This window comes from Sceloporus occidentalis, unplaced genomic scaffold (genome assembly GCF_023333645.1).
Source record: "Sceloporus occidentalis isolate IW3139 unplaced genomic scaffold, rSceOcc1.0.p SCAF_17, whole genome shotgun sequence".
NCBI classification, from domain to species: Eukaryota; Metazoa; Chordata; class Lepidosauria; order Squamata; family Phrynosomatidae; genus Sceloporus; species Sceloporus occidentalis.
Window position 1 is genome coordinate 7287982 of NW_028316997.1, and position 23926 is coordinate 7311907.

The 23926-nt window shown below is 37.7% G+C and overlaps 1 protein-coding gene across 1 annotated transcript in view; it reads left to right on the forward strand.

Moving 5' to 3' along the window:
* The window catches only part of LOC149302793 (myoD family inhibitor domain-containing protein-like), a 54089-nt gene that overhangs the window by 17233 nt on the left and 12930 nt on the right, over window positions 1-23926 (forward strand). The window contains exon 2 of the mRNA XM_089481987.1: window positions 13016-13138. Within this exon, the coding sequence (XP_089338113.1) occupies window positions 13016-13138 (123 nt within the window). The remainder of the gene's footprint in view (window positions 1-13015; window positions 13139-23926) is intronic.

A 23926-nucleotide genomic window follows, 5' to 3' on the forward strand; every position in this document is an offset into this window, starting at 1 on the left:
ATTCTTTATGACATGGCTACATGGTTGTAGAATATTCTACAACTTTCTGTGTCTATTTACTCTTCAATTAAAAGTTAAATATAACATTAGGTTTGCACCCTTTCATCTACTTCAGTTGTGTCAGTTAGTGTCAGACAATTAGTGTCAGTAAACCTTGTATACACTGCCTATAAGTAGATTGTCTCTGGAAATTAAACATTTTGCCTACTCAGGGTTTGTTTACTTATGGAACTGATAGTATTCTTTGGTATCCACCAACATCAGGTGATGGCATTTTGTCCTTATGAGTATTTAAAAGTAACCTGTCATATGTGAAATACAAATAGAATTAAATACAACTGTACAGCTCCAGTGCAGTAAAGAAAGCAGAGGAGGTAGCTTCAGTCTTCCCTAAATTAATAAAATGTGCTTTACTTTTTTAATCTTTACTTTTAGTATGCATTCTGTTTTTGGTGAAGCTGTCTGGGACATTATAGTGTCCCTTTATTACACTTGGTTATATGGACAAGAATTGGAATGGTAGATATTCTGGCATCTGACCATGTACATGTACAGAGGTTGTCATCAACTGTCATATGAGTGTTTTTTATTTTTTTTATTTAATCAAAATATGACATGTTAGATCGCATCAACAGAAGCTATAAAGATATGCTTACAGTACATGGAACAGCATGTAAATTCATATGAGTTGCAATGGAAACACAGATTTCCAATCCTTGCATATGTATAGCTCACTCATGATCACCATATGTGCTGACTAAGAAACAAATGTGTACTTCTGGGAAAGATAATAAAATTTGATGCTGGGCTCTGTTTGAAATGTTATGGTGTATTGCAGATTTTCTTGATATAAGTCTAGGTTTTATTTAGAAACATTTTACTAATTTGTTTACAGTGAAACTAAGTTTAGTTTTGGGACACATTTAATCAAAACAAAATTCCCTGCGGCTGCACAGAAGTATTCAGGATGATATTAGCTACCTTAGTGTCTTTGTGACTCAGTGTTTCCAAACAAACAGAGCAAACAAAATCTACAATGATTCAGTTTTTGCAGTGAAGATGCCATGCGCATTTGTTTAATTGATATTGATATTACCAGTTTATTTCCTTAGTTATTTTAAATACATGGTGATGCTCACTGAAGAATTAAGAGGACTCTCCAGTGTTCCCGGGAGACCAATAAATGCACATAAAAGTACTTTGTAATTAGTTTAATATGCATTCAAATAACATGCAAAAAACCTCAGGAAGTATCTTTAGCTCCCCACCCCCTTGGTGGTATAAGTTGTCATGCCATTGGTTGCTTGAAGCAGCTAATCAGTGGCAGGAAAGGGTTCCCATTGACATTAGTGGAAGCACTTTCCACTCATGGCTCTCCTTAGAGTGTTTGCCAAATCCAACTTTTATTTGGATTCCATGTAATGAACATACACAAAATAGTCCAATTGGTGAAGTGAAATGAAGAAAACAGCTTATTTCAAATATATGAAATGGTGCTTGCATATGTATTCACCCTCTTTGCTATGAAGCACTAAAATAATATCTGGTGCAACCAATTACCTTCAGAGGTCACATAATAAAGTCCACCTGTATGCAATCTAAGTGTCACATGATCTGTCACATGATTTCAGTATATATATATATATATATATATATATATATATATATATATATATACCTGTTCTGAAAGGCCCCAGAGTCTGCAACACCACTGAGCAAGGGGTAATATCTAAAACTTTGAACATCCCACAGAGCCCCATTAAATTCATTATTAAGAAATTAAAATAATACGGCACCACAACAAACCTGTCAAGAGAGGACCTCCCACCAAAACTCAAGGACCAGGCAAGGAGGGCATTAATTAGAGTCAACAAAAAGACCAATAATAGCTCATGAATTAGCAGGAAAGTTCCACAGTGGAGATTGGAGTATCTGCCCATTGGACCACTTTAACCCCTTCGTGACAAAGGCTGATTTTACTTTTTGTACCCTTCGTGACAATGGCCGTTTTAACATTTCTGCGCTGCTCGTGTTTAGCTGTAATTTTCTTCTTTCCCGTTTACTGAACCCACACACATTAGATATTGTTTTTTTCAGGACAAGAAGGGCTTTCTTTAGATGACATTGTTTTGATTGTATCGTATTATTTACTATTAAAAAAAGTATAAAATATGGTGAAAAATTTAGAAAAAAATGACTGTTTCTAACTTTTAGTTGAAAAATCTTTTACTCATCTATAAAAGGTAATAAAAAAACCTGCTAAATAGATTCTACTATTTGTCCTGAGTTTAGAAATACCCAATGTTTTTATGTTTTTTTGCTTTTTTCTGCACGTTATGGAGCAATAAGTACAGGTACCGTTTTGCTATTTCAAAGCCATTTTTTCCAAATCTGGTAATTCTTCCCCCCATGTGCCATTTCGGGTATCTTTGAAGCCGGCCAATGCAATTTACCCCATCAAGTCATATATTTTTGAAAACTAGACAGCCCAGGGTATTCCAAATGCTGGTATTTTAACCCTTTCCAAGCACTTATTCTACCATCAGCCTTTGTCAAAATTTATGGTAGTAATTTTTTTGCATTTGTTTTTTCACACACATTTTACTTTAGGTATAAATAAACAGGTTCTGGTATATGTCACTATCAAAAAACACCCCAATATGTGTTTAGCAACATCTCCTGAGTACAGCGATACCTCACATGAATGATTTTGCCTGGCTGTTTGGGGGCAAAAGGGCCACATTTGGGGCATGCACATTTTTCAATGTTGCCCTTTGGCATTTGGGGATCCACTGCCCATGCCCTATTTGGTACATCTTTGAGCCGGGCCATTTCAGTGTGCCCAATAAAGCTATATATTTTTGAAAACTAGACACCCCAGGGTATTTCAAATGCTAGTATTTTAACTCTTTCCATGCACCATATCTACCACCAGTCTTTGTCAAACTTTGTGATAGTCATTTTTTTCCATTTGTTTTGTCACACACATTTTACTTCAGGTATGAATTAAAAAGTTCTCGTATATGTCACTATCACAAAACACCCCAATATGTGTTCAGCAACATCTCCTGAGCGCAGTGATACCCCACATGAATGATTTTGCCTGGCTGTTCGGGGGCAAAAGAGCCACATTTGGGGCATGCACATTTTTCAATGTTGAACTTTGGCATTTGGGGATCCACTGCCCGTGCCCTATTTGGTACATCTTTGAGCCGGGCCATTTCAGTATGCCCAACAAAACCATATATTTTTGAAAACTAGACACCCCAGGGTATTTTAAATGCTGGTATTTTAACTCTTTGCATGCACACACCTACTTTATGTATGAATTTACAGCTCCTGGTATATGCCGCTGTCACACGACACCCCAATATGTGTTCAGCAACATCTCCTGAGTACAGTGATACCCCACATGCATGGGTTTGTCATTTTTGGGGGGAACTAAAAGGCCAATTTTTCTAATTGGAAATTAGATGTGTGGCCATCCTTCCCCCCGTGTTAATTGGGACCTTGTTGAACCCGGCCAATTCAATTTACCCCATCAAATCATACATTTTTTAAAAGTAGACACCCCATGGGCATTTAATATGCCAGTATTTTAACTCTTTCCATGCGAGAATTGTTTTAAGCTAATATGCTAATTTTAGGACTTGCTCACAAAAATATATTTTTTATATATATATATATTTTTTTGCCTTATTTTTTTATTTTTTTAACATTTTTTTTCAACTTGAAGGTTCCCCTGATAGTGACATCAGTGGGAAATTATTTTTACATTTTACTGTTTTTTTACTATTTTTTTTCTAATTATTATTAATTTTATTTTATTTTTAATTTATTTTTTCTAATCACACTGTGATTAGAAAGCTGAGCTCCATTGACTTGCATGGTTGAATGCAGTACCTATATTCAACCTGCAAGTGGAGCCAGAGTTCTCTAGAGGGTCTGGAGACCGTCTAGCGAACTCTTTAGACTTTATTGTTTCTTTATTGAATTTTCCCGGACCGCCGTCATCTTGCAGATGGCGAAGATCACCGGCAGCTGCGGCTGTGACCGCTCTCCGAGCGGTCACAGCCCATCCAAAGGTAAGTGTTTGGTGTCGCTGGATGCCTCCTGATCGAGGCATTCCAGCGACACCATTTAAGTTTAGGAGGCGATCGTTGATCGCCTCCTAAACGCTTTTAAAACGGGCGTCCGCCGCCATACAAAGTATGGCGGATGTTGACGCCCCGGGGAGGGGCCAGAGATGGCCCCTTTGTGCCGATAATGGCGTTGCTGAATGCCTCGAGGTCGAGGCATTACAGCAACGCCGTTTCGGTGCAGAAAGCGAAAATAGATCGCTTTCTGCACCCGTTTAATGACGTGCCGGTCCTGGCACGTCATTTGTCGTTATCGACATGAATTTCCGTGACGTGCCCGGACCGGCAATTGTCATCAAGGGGTTAAGCCATACGCTCCACAGAGCTGGGCTTTACAAAAGAGTGGCCGGAAAAAAAAGCCATTGCTTAAAGCGCCATGTGAGAGACTCCCCAAACATATGGAAGAAGGTGCTCTGATCAGATGAAATTTAAATTGAGCTTTTTGGCCATCAAGGAAAATGCTATGTCTGGAGCACACCCATCCCCTCTCATCACCCAGAGAATACCATCCCAACAGTGAAGCATGGTGGTGTCAGCTTCATGCTGTGGGGATGTTTTTCATTGGCAGGGACTCGGAAACTGTTCAGGATTGAAGGAATGATGGATGTCACTAAATAAATGGAAATTCTTGAGAAAAACCTGTTTCAATCTTCCAGAGATTTGAGACTGGGATGGAGGTTCACCTTCCAGGAGGACAATGACCATAAGCATACTGCTAAAGCAAGACTCAAGTGGTTTAAGGGGCAAAAGTAAAATGTCATGGAATTACCTAGTCAAAGCCCACACCTCTTAATCCAATTGAGAATCTGTGGTATGACTTAAAAATTGCTGTACACCTGCAGAGTGGGAGGAGTTTTGCTCATATAGACACACCCCACGAGACTTGCAGTATTGACTTGGGGGGTGAATAGTGAACGTTTTCTGTTTTCTTTGTCTTATTTCTTGTTTGTGTCACAATAAAAAATATTTTGCATATTCAAAGTTGTAGGCAGGTTTAAATCAAATGATACAAACCCCCAACAAATCCATTTTAATTCCAGGTTGTAATGCAAAAAAAAAAAAAAAAAAAATGCCATGCGGGTAAATACTTATCTCAAGACAGTGTATCATATGAAGTAAAGTGAATATGATCGTTGGCGTTTTCCTTTACACTAAAAATCTTCACAGCAATTTTTTTACTGCTTTACAGCAAATAAACTCTGCAAGCATTTTTTAACTGCCAAACCAAACTAGAAGAATATGAATTTAGCAACATTGTACCCAGTTTCCTATGACACACAATAATTAATGTTACTCAAATTACTCAACACTTGAAGCACTAATGGAAAGCCACACCTAGTCATATGGTTAGGCTTACTCACTGTCATGTTTTATTTACTGCATAGCACAAAACATTATTATAGGCTGACATAATTCTGAATCTTACAGTATGTTTGCTATGGCTACTGGAGCCTCAGTGACACATTTTATAGTGTACTGTAACGCAGGCATGCGTATTGTCTAATGTAAAGGCATCCAATTACAATCCACTGTGATTTTTTAAGTGATATCATTAAACGTGACTAAAGGCTCATATCAAATAAACTGTCATTTTTATTAATTATTGTTTTTGTTATGTCTATCAATATAGCATACCGCCATTCAACTGAGAAAACTTTCAGACTGGTTCTTCAATCTAAGAGCACAAAAAAAGATCTTTATAATAGATATTAAGGATGCCCGTGAGGGACATGCTTGTTCAGGTGTCTTTTCATGCATTTTCTGAAAGAATGCCTAAACTAGTTTGGAATCTTAATAAAGATTTCACCACACTCAGCTTTGGTTATATAACAATAATCGCTATGAGGCTTAAAAAAAGATAATAAAATAAAATAAGAAGCATTGTGAGGTTTTATTTTATTTTGTTTTTATCAAATGTTACATTAAAGTTAGGTTGGTCTTTAGTGGTTTGTTACATTGTTACACTTTTGAAAGATGAAATGGAGTAATAGAAAACAAAATTATAATTTGAATAAAGAACAGACTAGGGAATAAAATCAGTCCTGGCCTACATTAAAAATTGGCCCTTAGTCTTTAAGATCGTCAGCCAATAAATTACATGTGTGCAGGAACCTTCTGGATACACGGCCTGCACACCACACTGTTAAGCATTTGCAGCATGCAGGTATGTGTATACATCAGGCAGCCTGACATTTAAGGTGGCATTGGAAGCAAGAATGGGAATATAGATACACTGGAGGGCATTAGCAAACTGTCTATTTGCCCGGTGTGTCTGATGGCCAGTCTGGGCACGATTTGATTGTTGATGATTAACTTCATTACTTCTGCTCCCTCTATCGATGCCTTACCCCTGCTGCTCATTCTACCTCCCTTGCACCATTATAACCGATTCTCCCTTCATTATCCTAAATGGCCCCATCCCTGGTATTTGAATAAATCCATTCTGCTGTCACTTGACCATGAAGACTGTCCTTGCCTACAGAATAAGATTGCTGGAAGATTTTGACTGGACTCTCCCCTGTCAGTAAGGGTCAACATCACCTTTTAAATGTGGAATCAGAAAATAGTTACGTAATAGCTCATTCTGGTTAATATGAATTAAATGCTCTATAACAGGGGTGTCCAAGTTTTTTCTGCAGTGGGCCACTTCATCAGAATTGTATACGTGCAAGGGCCGCACTCATTTTTCACCGTGAGAAAATATCGCCTTTAAAATATGCAGATTAAAATAAAGTAAATGACACAAAACCTTTACTTTTCCTCTCACTGATTTCTGGGCCTAGAAAGTGTTGTGACTACAAATTCAGGATGATTATAGTTCTATTTATTCTAGAGATGCACCAAAATGAAACTTCTGGACCAAAACATTCACTTATCCAAAACCGAAAATGACCCTCCACCATTAAAAATAATAATAATAAAAACTCACATTTTTAATAAAAGTAGGTAACACACCACAATTGGACAAAAAAAAATAGCAATGTGACTTGGCATGATAGGAGTGTGATTGCTAACAGCAATCACACTCCTATCATACCCAGGCAACCAGTACATGCTGGTACCTAGGCATGATGGGACTGTGCTTGCTGTTAGCAATCACACTCCTATCATGCCAAGTCAGCCAGTACATGCTGGTACAGGGTGGCTGTAAGTGATGTGCAGACCCCATACTGCTGGCAGCATCAATACACAAGGGGGGCAGCTAGCTAGGTTTTAGCATGTACTGGCTGACTTGGCATGATAGGAGTGTGATTGCTAACAGCAATCACAGCCCCATCATGCCTAGGTTCCAGCACTTACACATCCAACCAGTAAATGCTGTAACCTAGGCATGATGGGACTGTGATTGCAGTTAGCAATCACACTCCTATCATGCCAAGTCAGCCAGTACATGCTGGAACAGGGTGGCTGTAAGTGATGTGCAGACCCCATACTGCTGGCAGCATCAATACACAAGGGTGGAACAGGGTGGCTGTAAGTGATGTGCAGACCCCATACTGCTGGCAGCATCAATACACCAGGTTTCAGCATGTACTGGCTGACTTGGCATGATAGGAGTGTGATTGCTAACAGCAATCACAGTCCCATCATGCCTAGGTTCCAGCACTTACACATTCATGCTATCACACACACACTCATTCATTCATATACTCACAGATTCATTCCCTCAATCACGCATACTCATTCAAACACCCTCCCCACCCCCTTACCTGCACTGCAGCTCATCGATGCCGCTCACAGACTTCAGCAGGGGGCGCGGCCTCCCTCTGCGTTCTCTGGTACTGCACAGAGGAAGCAGTACTGGAGCAGAATCATGTGATGTCAGGTGAACTCTGCTGGGTTCCGCTGCCTCTTTGCAGTACAAAAGACCCTCCCACTGGTAAGTAGCAGGGCTCTTGTTGTAGCAGGGCTTGAGGTACGGCCCGTGTAAGATCGGTTGCCCTGGCTGCCGATCTTACGCGGGCCGCACCTCGAGGTCTCGGCCCGCGGGCCGCATGTTGGACACCCCTGCTCTATAAGAACTGCAGTCAGTAAGACGTTCAGTTCTCTCATACCCTCATCGATCATGACCTCAGCTGCAATCGCTGTGTCAGCAGCGTGTGACAACAATTTGACATTTTACATTCCAATGTGCAATTGTTCAAAATGAAACAAAGTTTCATAGTCTGGAAAAAGTTATCCCTTTTTTTTGCTTTAACCTAAAGTACTTTTTTAGAAAAACATTGGGCAGTGTTGAACCCCCCAAAACTATTTTTGTAATGCAGTAAGTGGATATTTTAATATAAATATTATTCAGTATTTAACTTGACTCTTAGGACAGATTTTGCAGAAATATATTCTTTTGCTAATTTCAAGTTCTGTTATTTTGTTTTCTAGAACGAAAGGGTGGATATCAAAACCACACACATTTTTTCAGGCGTTTCAACTGGTTATGCCTCACAAAACCCCTCACAGGGAGTTGTTCCCACAATCATGTTTATTTTTTCAGTTTGGAATATGAAGACAGAGCCTTCTCCCTTTTCAAGTGTGAGACACATAAAGCATTCATGCTGCGTTAGTAAATTCCTCAACACAACAATGTCTGGCAAAAGTCAAATTCGCTAAAATGAATATAACATTTAGTTATTTTGAAATGCCAACCAACCCATGATTACTCTTTGAAAAAAATATACTTCTATACACACACATACACACACACACACACATATATATATAACGTCTGCGTGGTACGCGTAGACAACCTCCGCTGCCAGGACTTCCACTGGTGCTTCTCGGTCATAGAAGCCCCGGCAGAAGTATCGGCAACGGAGGTTGTCTAAGCGCATAGCGCAGACGTCCATGGCTGCCGGAGAGGATGATCCTGGTCCCCTGCAGCCTTGTGGGGGATCTGGATCCTAACACCCTGCTGCTTACCTAAAGTGTGGGGGGGGGAGTGCGGCCTATATTCGTGCCAACATATATATATGTCTGTTTTTACAGAGTTGGCATGTTGGCATCTTAAAGGAGCTTAACCATATCTAATTAGAATTTTAATTGTATTTCCTTACATATAATCATATAATCAATGTCTCATCCACTATGTTTTGTTCAGTTCAGATCCACCAAGGCTAATTCATTGAGCATTGCTTGTACATACCAAGCAAACTAGCTTAGCCACTTAGTGGGTTCAATCAGTAAACCTAGAACACCAGCCTTCTACTGGCCTTGAAAATCGTCTTATCTTCATGAAGGGAGTGACAATTAACTTAATATGGCTTGCTTCACTGATCCATGAGAAGAATTGGTTGCTGGAGACTCCTTAAATGTTGATATCAAAAAGCCTGGTCTTAATCGCGGACACATTTTTGTTACCATGAGAAATCCTGCTGCAGTTCTTCCTATCTGATATTGGGCAAATAGAGCTGGTCATTTTTGAGCTCTTTGCAGATGTTTATACCCAAACTTGTAGAAGTTCCAAGCTTCTAAGATAGGCTATTTACTGAACAAAATTTATGAAAATGTAACAAAATTATATATATGATTTACTTATTTAGTATAAAGACTTACTGTTCCTTGTTTATCTGCCACGTAGTAAGTCTGATACACATCCAGTACTTTTTAAATGCTAAACTGCAAGATCATTATAATGACCCCCCTGGACATATTTTTTTCTGGATTATTCCTCAAGTGAGGAGTACATTGTGTGAACTAGCATTTGGAAGCACTTGCAAGCTGCCTTTCATAAGTGCTTTTGATACAAATGGTTTAACGTGTTATATTGTTTTAGTGCCATATAGCACTCGGAAGCACCTGTAAAGTGAATGACATATAATCTATAATTACATTTGGAGCCACCATCTACCACTATCCATAGCATCAATCTTTAGCAGGTACTCTATATTCTCCATATTCATGTTGCAGAATATAAATGATTACTGCCTTCTTTATATATTTAAGCAAGTAATTTCTTCATTAAGTAAATAAGTCTTCTTTTTTAAGGTTCCACCACATAGATGCTTACACATAGTCAAACTAAATCAAGACTATTTATGGTATGTACTTTCTGTTCCTGTTAAGTTTGTTGTACAAAAAATATACAACTACCAGGTCTGATGAAAATACCACTTTACTGGAAGTAAGAGGACATTTATATTAAGAGCCTGGCATGTGTGACATAAAGAGTGTTGAGGAAAATAGTGAGACCGATTTTTTTTTTGTGTAGCACAGCTAATATATCTAATTGTGCTGGACAGCTATACATAAATAACCATTTTTTGCAAGTGATTTTGTCAACAAAACATACACTATATCACATCTTTGCAGCCCTTTTAATTATGGATCCCAGTTTGGCAATAAAACGTGCTCTTAATTTTAGCCTATAACATCCTATCATCCTTCCAGACAATTAGCCTGCCAGATTTCTGAAAAGTAATGCCAGCTGGCCAGCCTGGTGGTGGAAATAATTTTCTCAAGCACTCATAAACAAGTTCAGGAGGGCATCTTCCTGATTTTCCCATGGGAACATCCTCCCTTTTTAGATGTTCCGATTCATAGGAACCTTTGGGCATTTTCAGTAAATTTGGTCAAATAGTTTATTTTCCCAGACAAAATCAATTTGATAGAAATACACTGTTTATAGGTATCAGCCATATAAAATATCTTGGGGTCTCTATTTATTGCGATTGTTATATATATATATATATATATATATATATATATATATATATGTAGCCACCATAATGTCAGACACCAATAAGTAACATCTCTATGTTAGCCCTTTTGGGTTCAATGATTGCAGGTGATATTGCTGAAGGATGAGAAGCCCTGTTGGGAATAGTTTTGCTCCCAAGCAGTTGCTATCATGTCTTCTTGAAAGGAATTTTGTAACCAGACTAAAAACGATAACATTATAGAATAAAACATGTGTTGGAAATGGGTTTGTATGGAAAATAAAACACATCTAGTTAGATCAAGTATTTAAACTTTAAACCATTCATGGAATCTCAGCTGGTCTTCAAATGAAGTTCTTCATTCCCCTGCCCCCAGCTATATTTTGTGGAGGAGATGTGTAGGCCAAACACAACTCCATGCACCTAATATAATCACTTCCAGCCAGCTCCAGTGCTTGCTCAGGAAACCCTGCGGGCAGGGGTCTGTTCAATGAGAGAGCTTTCCTGTCACTGATTGGCTGCTTCAAGCATTCAATCAGTGGCAAGAATTGTCAGACCATAGAGGTGGACAGCAGCTGCAGTTTCTACATCAGGTACGTATTTTTTTTTTCTTTGTTCCTGAAGAACTCATATTAAATATAAGTATATATTTTTCTATGAGGGCTCTCAGGGACAGTAAACTGCCCCTTTAATTTAAAATTTGCTTCAGAAAAAAAAAACAAAAAAACAACTGCTTGCCGACAAAGCTTCCCGTCTTTGAGATTTGCAGAGTGGCAACTTTATGACTCACGCACACACACAAATCTTCCTGACATTTCATTACAAATGCAAAACCTTCTTGGAACTTTCAGTGACTGCTTAAATGTTAACTATAGTTTCACGATCACACCCTATGTGAATATTAAATGTATATACTTAGAAAAAAAGGAAGATTCAGGCCAGTGCTGTTTTATGATGCCTGACCTTTGATTTGTAGTGTTTTAAAACCACATTAAATGTGGTGTTCAACAGAGTAAAATATATTTTACTAGATTAGCCATGTTTTTAATATAGTGCGCTTCTATTATGTATTATATAAAGACACATACTTTTCGGGCTTCTATATAGCATTAATCTAGATCCAAGCACTTATGCTTATACATCTATGTTCCCGATCTGACATATACCAAAAGCTGCTACCAGGGTATTGTATGCAAATTTGCTTTCATTTCCATCATCTCTTGATGACAATTGCTTCGGTATACTTCTACCCAAGTAGGAAGGAGGAAGTTATATTCTTTATCCTATGCTGAACCTGCTTTGTTTAAGTTAGTGATCTATGAGCCTCTAGCACTGGAGATTGTTTACAGCCATGTTGATCTTTTGTAAGTTATGCAGTAAAAACGTTTGTTAAAGAAACAGAGACTTAGAAATATACCGTTGAATGCTCAAACCCTTCCTTTAAATATTTAAAAAATTTGGCTCAGGTAGGAGGTTAAAATCAAACATTAAGTTATAAACCTTAAACAGATATTAAAGTACAAACAAAGAACATTCCAGGTGTAAGGAGAGGGAAATAAGGAGAGATTTCCCACAACTGGCCCAGGGAGCTGTATAACACTGCCACCTCACAACGCTATTAAGCAGAGTTTTATGAGATGGCTCCTTAGGTAAGATTAGCGAGTGGCCACGGCTCTCTCCATCCATTTCCACTAATAGCCACCCCCTCCAGCTCAGGTGTCCTAACATCACATTCATGCAGTGTACTCCATCGACACTATCAGTTCATCTCTATGGTATTTTCAGCCTGTGATAATTTTGCGGTGAGAGAGCAAACCATCCTTTAAATTTGAAGAGCTACTGATGTAGAAGAGAAATTGCATTGTTCTGATATACCAACACATATCCATATCATTTGAGATGTGAGGCATGTGAATTCTTGAAATCACATATAGCCATGTAATTAACTTTAGATTTTAATTTAGTTATGTTCATATGCAAATGATATAAGTGTTACAATGAAGGTATTAGTTGTTTTAAGCTAATATGCATTGAACCCTGCAAACCAGTGGTAAATATTTACAGTGCCTTTTTAAGACAGTTGTGAAATACCGATATATCATTTTGATTGATTGCCCTATTAAAACTGTGAATTTGCTATACACACAGCTTTAGTGTGATTTGAATGTTTGTATTAAGTTATCTTGATTTGGATCATTAACTCATTTATTCTTTTCCTGTGCTCAGAAAAATGTGAAAAAGAAAATATGGATACGGAAGCTACAAACCAATTTGAAAACAAAGCTGTTCAAACAGATTTAGAAGACAGGGACGTTTTGGGAGATACCAGTAAAGATGTGACTGTCAAAAGTAAGTTTTTGGTAAACGCATAACTTTAAAGCCGGAGGCCACGTGCTACATTTTTATAATCATGCAGCCGGGCATATCCAGCTGGCAGCCGCACACTTCTCAATGGGAGTGATTTCTGTTCATGTGTTAGGCCCCTGGATATATCACTGGAGCCAGCACTGCAGGTGTCTGGCAGTGAGTATACCATCTATGTGTATTGGAAAGCAATGAACTGGGGGAAGTGCATGGGGTGGAGGTGATTGTGATCAATCCCCACACGGATTTGCAAGGGGAAAAAATAATTTAAAGCAGCATATGCATTAGGGTGCACATGATGGCATAACTGTCTCTTTACATCTTTGGGAGGAAACATCCTCACCTATTGTTGAATGCGTGCATTTGCCTAGGGCCCACTAATAAATAGTATTTCACTTTGAGATTCATTTTGCCTGTGTCAGTGCACATTAACCCACGACGCGCTTCGCCCCATTGTGAAATGTACTCTTGGATCTCAAACTCTATGTTGTTTGTGCAGGTAACCTACCTAAAATAGCATACATTATTTTCCCGAATATTATTTCATACAAAATACAGAATGTTTCCTGTAGTGTATAGTAATTAAATGTATTAATTGGCTAGAAAGATTGATATTTTCTTATATTTCTTTTTTATATTAGATATGAAATCAATTCTGTTTTAATACGTGGGTTCTTCATCAAGTTTGCAAAAGAGCAATTGTAGCTATGAGAACAAAAAATCATTAGATTTTTCAACTTTGTGCCTGCATGGTTTGTGTGTATGCAATGTAATACCAACTAACTTTTCATGCTCAAAGTGTTTCCAGCTGCTGTTTGTCCCTCTTTTTTTCTACAGCTGCTAAAGAGTAACATTTTAACACAGATTCTGAAAGAAAAAGAAATACCCAAAACACACTCTGTGCCAGCATTTACTCTGAGCTATCATAGAAGGGTTTCATATTTCCGTGCAGCAATTTACAAAAACACACCGGGAATGATCGCTTCAATATGTACCAAAAACTCCTCTTGTTTTTCTTTTTATCCTTTCACAAAACTGGGTGTGTTATCCTACAACTTCTATTCGTTTTACTTGATCAGACTAGGTTAATTCTTGCTACAGCTTCAAATTCTGAGAATCGCTACCATAACATTCCAAGTATGCCAAGTAATAACTAAACTTAACCCCTTAATGACAATTGCCGGTCCTGGCACGGCACGGAAAAGCATGTGCTTTACGACAATTGACGTGCCAGGACCGGCACGTCTTTAAACGGGTGCAGAAAGCGATCTACTATCGCTTTCTGCACCCAAAAAGCGTTGCTGAATGCCTCGACCTCGAGGCATTCAGCAACGCCGCGATCGGCACGAAGGGGCCATCTCTGGCCCCTCCACGGGGCGTCAACATCCGCCATACTTTGTATGGCGGCGGACGCCCGTTTTAAAAGCGTTTAGGAGGCGATCGACGATCGCCTCCTAAACTTAAATGGTGTCGCTGGAATGCCTCGATCAGGAGGCATCCAGCGACACCAAACACTAACCTTTTGATGGGCTGTGACCGCTCCGGAGAGCGGTCACAGCCGCAGCTGCCGGCAATCTTCGCCATCAAGGAAGATGGCCGCCGTCCTGTAACAGGAACCACAAATTTTAAAAGTTCGCTAGATAGTCCAGACCATCTAGAGAACTTTGGCTCCACTTGCAGGTTGAATACAGGTACTGCATTCACCATGCAAGTCAATGGAGCCCAGCTTTCTAATCACAGTGTGATTAGTAAAAATAAATTAAAAAATAAAATAAAATTAATAATAATTAGAAAAAAATAGTAAAAAAACAGTAAAATGTAAAAATCATTTCCCACTGATGTCACTATCAGGGGAACCTCCAAGTTGAAAAAAAGTTAAATTTTTTTTAAAAAAAAATAAAAAAAAAATATATATATATATAAAAAATATATTTTTGTGAGCAAGTCCTAAAATTAGCATATTAGCTTAAAACAATTCTCGCATGGAAAGAGTTAAAATACTGGCATATTAAATGCCCGTGGGGTGTCTACTTTTAAAAAATGTATGATTTGATGGGGTAAATTGAATGGGCCAGGTTCAACAACGTCCCAATTAACACAGGGGGAAGGATGGCCACACATCTAATTTCCAATTAGAAAAATGCACACGTACCAAATGTGGCCTTTTAGTTCCCCCAAAAAATGACACACCCATGCATGTGGGGTATCACTGTACTCAGGAGATGTTGCTGAACACATTATGGGGTGTCGTGTGACAGCGGCATATACCAGGAGCTGTAAATTCATACATAAAGTAGGTGTGTGTGGGAAAAATACACACACAAAAATATTACTGCAAACTTTGAAAAAATGCTGGTGGTAAAATATGTGCATGCAAAGAGTTAAAATACCAGCATTTAAAATACCCTGTGGTGTCTAGTTTTGAAAAATATATGGTTTTGTTGGGCACACTGAAATGGCCTGGCTCAAAGATGTACCAAATAGGGCATGGGCAGTGGATCCCAAATGCCAAAGTTCAACATTGAAAAAAGCGCATGCCCCAAATGTGGCCCTTGTGCCCCAAAACAGCCAGGCAAAATCATTCATGTGAGGTATCGCTGTACTCAGGAGATGTTGCTGAACACATATTGGGGTGTTTTGTGATAGTGACATATACGAGAACATTTTAATTCATACCTGAATTCAAATGTGTGTGGAAAACCAAATGCAAAAAAATGACTACCACAAAGTTTGACAAAGACTGGTGGTAGATATGGTGCATGGAAAGAGTTAAAATACTAGCATTTGAAATACCCTGGGGTGTCTAGTTTTCAAAAATATATGGGTTTATTGGGCACACTGAAATGGCCCGGCTCAAAGATGTACCAAATAGGGCATGGGCAGTGGATCCCCAAATGCCAAAGTTCAACATTGAAAAATGCGCATGCCCCAAATGTGGCCCTTTTGCCCCCAAACAGCCAGGCAAAATCATTCATGTGGGGTATCGCTGCGATCAGGAGATGTTGCTGAACACATATTGGGGTGTTTTGTGATAGTGACATAAACTAGAACATTTTAATTCATACCTGAAGTAAAATGTGTATGACAAAACAAATGCAAAAAAATGACTACCATAAAGTTTGACAAAGACTGGTGGTAGATATGGTGCATGGAAAGAGTTAAAATACTAGCATTTGGAATACCCTGGGCTGTCTAGTTTTCAAAAATATATGACTTGATGGGGTAAATTGCATTGGCCGGGTTCAAAGATACCCGAAATGGCACATGGGGGGAAGAATTACCAGATTTGGAAAAAATGGCTTTGAAATAGCAAAACGCTACCTGTACTTATTGCCCCATAATGGGTAGAAAAAAGCAAAAAAACATAAAAACATTGGGTATTTCTAAACTCAGGACAAATAGTAGAATCTATTTAGCAGGTTTTTTCATTACCTTTTATAGATGAGTAAAAGATTTTTCAACTAAAAGTTTTTATTTTTTTCTAAATTTTTCACCATATTTTATAATTTTTTTAATAGTAAATAATATGATACAATCAAAACAATGTCATCTAAAGAAAGCCCTTCTTGTCCTGAAAAAAACAATATCTAATGTGTGTGGGTTCAGTAAACGGGAAAGAAGAAAATTACAGCTAAACACAAGCAGCGCAGAAATGTTAAAAAGGCCATTGTCACAAAGGGTACAAAAAGTAAAATCAGCCTTTGTCTCGAAGGGGTTAAAGGGGCAGATGTTTTTTTTTTTTTTTTATGGATCAGTAGCAAACTGTTTTTCTTTACTGATCCTTGCTGAAGCATTTCACTTTGAAACACGCAGCACATTTGTTTTTCTGCAGCTGCATCCAAACATTAGCCACCATTTCTAGATACATATGCATGCCACCAGCAGGTTATATTTAAGGCACTTAGTGTAACCTCCTGTACTATAATACAAAGAAGCGAATTCAGCAAACAGGTAAAACATACGGTAGGTAATATGCTGTGCCCAAAAACTATTTGTTTACAGCATATAGACAGAGCCGATAAAAATAATTTTTAAAACAAAAAAACATTAAAAAATACATCTGCAAAAATATTTCTAAAAATGAACCAGGCATAAACACAGAAACATCTATAACCACCAGATGGATGAATTGGTCTGAGAGGGTAGAAGGAGGGGATTAAGGGGACAGATGGGATTAGGAGGAGGGGAGGGTAAGTGATAGGGTTGAAGAGTAAAAAATGGGTGCCCTATACTGTTTTGCAGTCTGTCTAAGCAGAAGGGACTTCATACTAGATGCATAGGGATGAACAGGGTAGAGTGGATCTGTTCCTCTACTGACATAAGCTATTCTACAAGCCCTTTTATTTATTATTTGCAATATTTGAGATTGTGATGTATGTCACCTCAGCACCAGGGTTACTGTTAATTTTGTTAGGACTCTTTGCATGCCCCCCCCTTACCACGCTCCCTAGCATGCAATCACACCCTCCACTCCAACACCAAAATAACCCACAAAAAAACAAAATTACTTGCCACACTGACTCTGCAGATTAGGGAGAGACTGTCAGAGTCAGAGCATTTCTTCCCTTCTTCTGACCCTAGCATGACTCTGCATGAGATGTGTGCCCACAGTGTGTGTGCAACACAGAGGTAAGCTGTGGTGGGCCCAGTCACAATCGCCCCTTTTGCTCCACATTAAAGACGGCCCTGCCCAGCACTCATCCAGTGAGATGTTCAGGAGCTATGTGATTGATACCTCCTGGTAGAAGAACAGATCAATGGCTTTTCCTATCTGTCCTTCATATTGACTGGCTACAGGGACCTGGGGTATACCCCTGTTTGGCGCATAGTCCATTTACTTGATTTTCTATTCCCCTGTTTTGGGGTCAGGAATAATGAAATTTTTCGCTTCACTTCACTTTAAGGGTTGAGATTGATGGACGCAAGACTTTTCTCAACCTAAACTACTATAAACTATAAACCCACTATCTTCTTCATTCATTATTTGTGTAGTATAGATTATTTGTAAGCACACTAGGCTAGAAAACCATTTGTCTTTGTGCCCATGGGTCCCTAGGATGCATCTCTGTCCGTTAAGATAATGTTGCTTAAGGGTTTAAACTAAAAAAAGATTTAACTGATTTCAAGAAATAATCACATTTCTGTGTGTCGTGTGTGGGTAGAATAACTACTGACATCTTTTTGGAATTTGTTCTGCTGAAACTGTTTAGTTGCATCTTTGTTGGAAATCACATTCATGTATTCTTATTAAAAAAACACTGTTTTTTTCATCTGGAACAAATTGTAAGTCCTTTCAAATTTCTGTTTTGTTGTACCTGAAACGATTTCTAAAGTATTTCTGGGTGATGATGTTAGTGCTTGCTTTGTTTTCATATTAAGATCAAAAAAGCATAAAAAATTTAGTAAGTGGGAAAACTGACTTAAAGAACTGTGCCTAGTTATTACATTAATGTATGCTTTCTGTGTCATGGAAGATGCAGTATATGCTATTTACTACATTGAATATATTCAAAAATAATTGCTGACAAAAGCCACTTCACAAGCCGGCTGAGAAGCACATCTTGTAATTTGAATGTTAATGTTTTAGAAAGCTATGCAGCGCAACCTATTGAAGTAGTTTAAAGGCTCATACAATGGCCAACTTTGTATTAGTTCAAAAGGATAAGTTGAAAAATGGGTAATATGTCAGGAATTTCCCTAAGCCTTTTGTTTTTAAATATTAAAAAAGAGACTACAGCTCATGTTTTGAGGCATTCAGTTAAGTTGTATTAATTTGCATTAAGCATTTGCTTACCAAAAAATAAGAAAGGTTATAGGAAAGACAGTTAAAGTTTGTACTTCTAAATAAAGATGTGCAGTATCTGTAAAGCCATATTTTTAACATAATTGCTAGTAATTTGTGAATGTTGCTTTATTATCAGTAGGCAAGGTTATATTTTCCTTCATATGCTTTTTCAAGGTTAATTTGTCTTTATTAACACTTGCAAAGCCTGATTATATTTATCTGTCAAAAACTTTGGTAAAAATTGCCCTTTTACATTCATATTGAAATAATTGCAGCCTTTCTCCACTCACACTTCACTAATCTCATATATATAGGTATGATTGGCTTTTTCATAGATAATATTAAACTCCCGTTAGTATTGTATAACCCTTTCAGTGTTAGGGGGTCTGGATAATTTTTCCCCATAGGTGTCAAGGTCAATTTTAATAGTTTTGTTTTAGTAATGTTTAGGAGAGAAGCTTTTAAACAGTTGACATTTTAGGAAAATCTGTATATGTATTTTTCAGAACAAGCTAAAGTATTTATAGATGCCTAGTTTAAGGCAAACTGTCCATTATGTACACAGTATACTGTATGTATACCGTCAAGTTTATAAATATTTGAGTGATACAAGTGACACAATATTCCTAATTTCGGCTCTGTACTTCACCGCAATGGATTTCAAAAATGAAGCAACCAAGATGTGTCTCAAATGCAGACTTTGAACTTTGATTCAAGGGGTTCAACAAAAATATTGTACAAACCATTAAGAATTACAGCAATTGTCATACATCGTCCATATATGTAAATATCGGTATACGTAAGATATATATGATCCGTGTATATATGTATATATATATAATTTGAATATTTAAATTCAGTGTCAGAGATTACTTGATTGCAATAGAATAAAAAAAGATAAAAAATAGATATATTGGCTATATATCCTTATTACCATGACAATTGGGGCACGTTCACGAAGAGTATGAAAGGACAGTAGAGACTGCATAGCTTAGAGCTGAACTACCTTTTACAAACTTCAAATGTTAGTTTTATCATTTGGGGCCTAATTGTTGCCCTAGTCATATTTCTGAGTTGTTCACAGGGCTCAGTAAATTTCGACAAGTAATTTATTAAGTTCCTTGTAAAACCTTTTTCAAGAAGTAGTTTTAGAAGCGGCTCTCCTAACCTGATATTTTTGTAGCATCCATGGTTTCAATAGAGGCAGACGAGGAATAGTTAAATAAGACTAAAGTCTTATTTCTTAACTCCAGCAACTAAGAAAAACCTGATCTTGTGTGCATCCAGTAAAATACATTGAAGTACATGCAAGATGGCATCAAGATTCTGTATCACAAGTGTGATGCTTGAAGTTGTTGAAAACAGACAAAACTGTACTGTCGATGCTTCAGAAACATTTCATTTTGTGGTAGCGGTGGTGTTTTTTTTCTATATTTATAGGGGAAAAACAGCTTTAGTAATAACATTATTATTAGTTTATTTTTTGGATACCAGAAATTGAGTGAATCAGATTTTTTTTTTTCGCTCTTAAAATTTGCTTTTGTGGTAAAAGCGGGGCAGACCTGTTGGAAGGCTGTGCCAAATTCTACCCCATAACCCTGACTGGAAAACAGAGCAGTGTTTCAGAGGTCTGACCCTTATATGTCAACACCAAGGTATGTGGATAACACTTGGCACTGAATCTCTGAATCAAGTATCATTTATTTGTCAAGGAATAAACAACCCTGGAGTACAAGAAGGACGACTGTTTTCTCTGGTGGCAAAATGACCACCTTGTAGAGTTTTTTTCCACATGTTCATTTGAAACACTTCCGTTTCATGATTAACTCCCTTACACTAATCTAACAGTAGAAGGATTTGCTAAAATGGGATGAAACAATGGCAATGATAGTTATGTAATCATTCTTAATAATCATTCTTGATAATTAATAGATCCAATTTATTAGTTAAGACATTTAACATATTTGTGCAATTAAATAGTTTGCGTGTTGTAGTGTACATCTGCCGCGTTTCATGTGTAGCACCAGAGCTCATAAGCAGCAATATAAATTCCATTATCAGCCACAAAAATAATAGCTGTCTGATATAACCTGACTTATTTATCCTATTTCCCAGATGTTGTACTTTGTCAACTGCTGCTGGTATGATCTCTGTTTGCAGTTGGGATGTTGTAGGTGTGAGCATAATTTGTCTAATTAATGTTGAGAATGCCTGTGGAGGGCATGTGGCGGTATGTAAATGCAAGCTGTGCATCTGTCGTCTGGCAAACCAACCATCTTTTTAACGGACTACCTGGAAATCTGTTTTCACAAATTAAACGCCACCACTCATTGTTCATTAGGGCATGTTTTTCAGAAATAATATATGCATAACATAATAATAAATATGTAATTTGTGTCTCATTTAGAACAGACCATTTGCAGCTGATTGTAGTCTAGCATAGTGTGGTCCAACCAAAAAGTCTTTTCACCCATAAATAAAAGATATTTCTTAACTGATTATTGCGTCAAGATCGTCCCAATAAGAAAACTATTGATAGTGCAGTTTTATATTTTTCTCCAAGCTAAAACAACCACATGGTTTTACTTTATCATCACATTGTTGTATCCCATGTATAGTTGAAGAGTTGAACTATCCTAGCTGCTAATATTACAACATGAGATATGCTTTCTCTTACGTTATTCTACTGTTCTATAGCTCACAACAACATGTATTAGCTAATTAGTAAATTGCCTTTGGAAAACAATCATAATTAGAGCACAATCCCCACATGTAAGGAAGTTTTACTTTACTGAGAGTACGGTAAGCAAGTGGAACAGCCTCCTAGCAGAATAGGTTGAGATTAACACAAAAATGGAATTTAAACCTACATGGAATGGTTATGCGGAATCTAAGCGAAGAACAGGACTAACTAAGGTTTGATTTTTTTTAAAGCAGGAAAGAATGGACAGACTTAATGGGCCGAATAGTTCTTAACTTCAGTCAAGTTCAATGTTTCAATGTGAATCAAATGAGAATCTTTTCTTGTGTAAAGCAGAAAGTGGTGAATTATTGGTAACCATTTGTGTAGCTAGTCTTGGTGCCAGATGTACTGTGTTCTCATGACTGTTATTTAAGATTTTGACATGTATTTGATTTGTTGCTGAATAGCAAAAAATACAATTTTAGTTTGTATGAAAGATAGTAAAATGGAATCTTTTGTTCAAGGGAATAGTCTCTTAAGAATGATATAGCAAATGTTAAAAGTTACCAGAAAAGAAATCAGAAAAGAAAAGGTTTGTCAAAAATTCCTTTTTACATCTAATGTATATGATTACGTAGCCTAAAATGCAGAGGTTGTAAAAAAAAATCTTGAATATACAGGCAAAATATAAATAATTCAAAACAAAATCATAAGTTCTACATTGCACTGTACCTTTTGCACTTCAAGCTAACAATCATTGTTCTCCTCACAAAGCTCGCTCATTAATGCTCTGAAAATGTCATATGTTAGGAAACAAAATTCTTTAGATTAATAGCTGTAATTAATTCATGTTAATATGTGGCTATTGGATACAGTTAAAGAAATTACAAGTGTATGTGTACGTCCAAGCTCATTAAGAGATGTGCAGTTGGGGATGCCACCTGTCCTGATACCCACTAGGCTCTAGTAGGTGGTTGAGCTGTCTGGAACGTGTAGCTCCCTGATCTGTGTGGTAAGAGCAGTTGATTACACAATAGAGCCAGGCTTCCCCAGCAGCTACATACAAAAATGCGTATGTACTTTGTGTTCGATGTGTATTTGTTTGTGTACTTGGTGTGTTAAGGTAGGTGAATTTACACACGCTTATTAAGCTTATTCAGCTACTTAGGTCACACTTCATCACACATAGCACTTTTATAAACAGAGATCACATTCTACCATACACACACTGCTCTCAACCACAGACATCTCTCTTAACCACATAGATAACACTACCACACACTCCACCTACAGCCGCTCTAAGCAAGACAAATCACACTCTGCGTCACACACACACACACCACTGTCAGCCACGCAAACCATACGCAGTTGGACTTATGATCACGTATTTGCAATACAGTTTCATACAGACATGTATTACATAACATACAATTATGCATATAAAAAGGGATCTGATAAAAGTTATGTGGTACTTATATACATATTATAATTCCCATGCTAATTGGAAGTGTACATAATTTTTACCTAAGGGTGACAACCCTAGATAGATTACAAGGCTGAGTCTAATTAAAATGTCACTGGCCAGGTTCTTTATCTGATTAAATTGTAAGCTTGCAAGAGCAGGGCCCTCTTCTCCTTTTGTACCAGTTTGTTATTATGTGTGAATTTAAATTATTTTACTGACCGTTGTAACATACTTAATATATGGAATTACCCACAGGTATCCTTGTAAAACCAAAATTCTTGTTAGTAAAAACTTACACATAGAGGTGAACAAGCTAATTAGTGATATAAGTGACATAAAAACAGCATATTCTGGCCTAGGCTTATGGCTCCCTTGTGTATGTCTGCTCAGAGGTTGGTTACAAGGGAGATTTCTAATTTCTGCACTGGCCATACTACACCATGAGGGACTGTGCCTAACTGGCTCAGCATGCAAAATGCACTTGGCTCCAGACATCTTTAACCCCTTAAGGACAATGGGCGGTCCCTAAACCCATTGAAAACAATGCATTTTGAGCCCATACATATACGGGCTTTGTCATTAAGGGGTTAAGAGATGGAGCGCCAGAATATAAAGAAGCTATGGAGGACACTGCTCTAGGTTGGGCCATAAGAGAGGAGATTGAGCTGACATGGGCTCACACTATTCCATATTGACTAAGCAATGCTTTACCTTGAGCCCATGCTGGTGGCATTGCATCTATATCTAGTAGAAAATGAACCCTTTATTAAATGTCTTGAATATATACACGTTGTGGTTTGTACCTACAGTAGCTGTGAATGTGAGCGTTGGAGTGCAAAC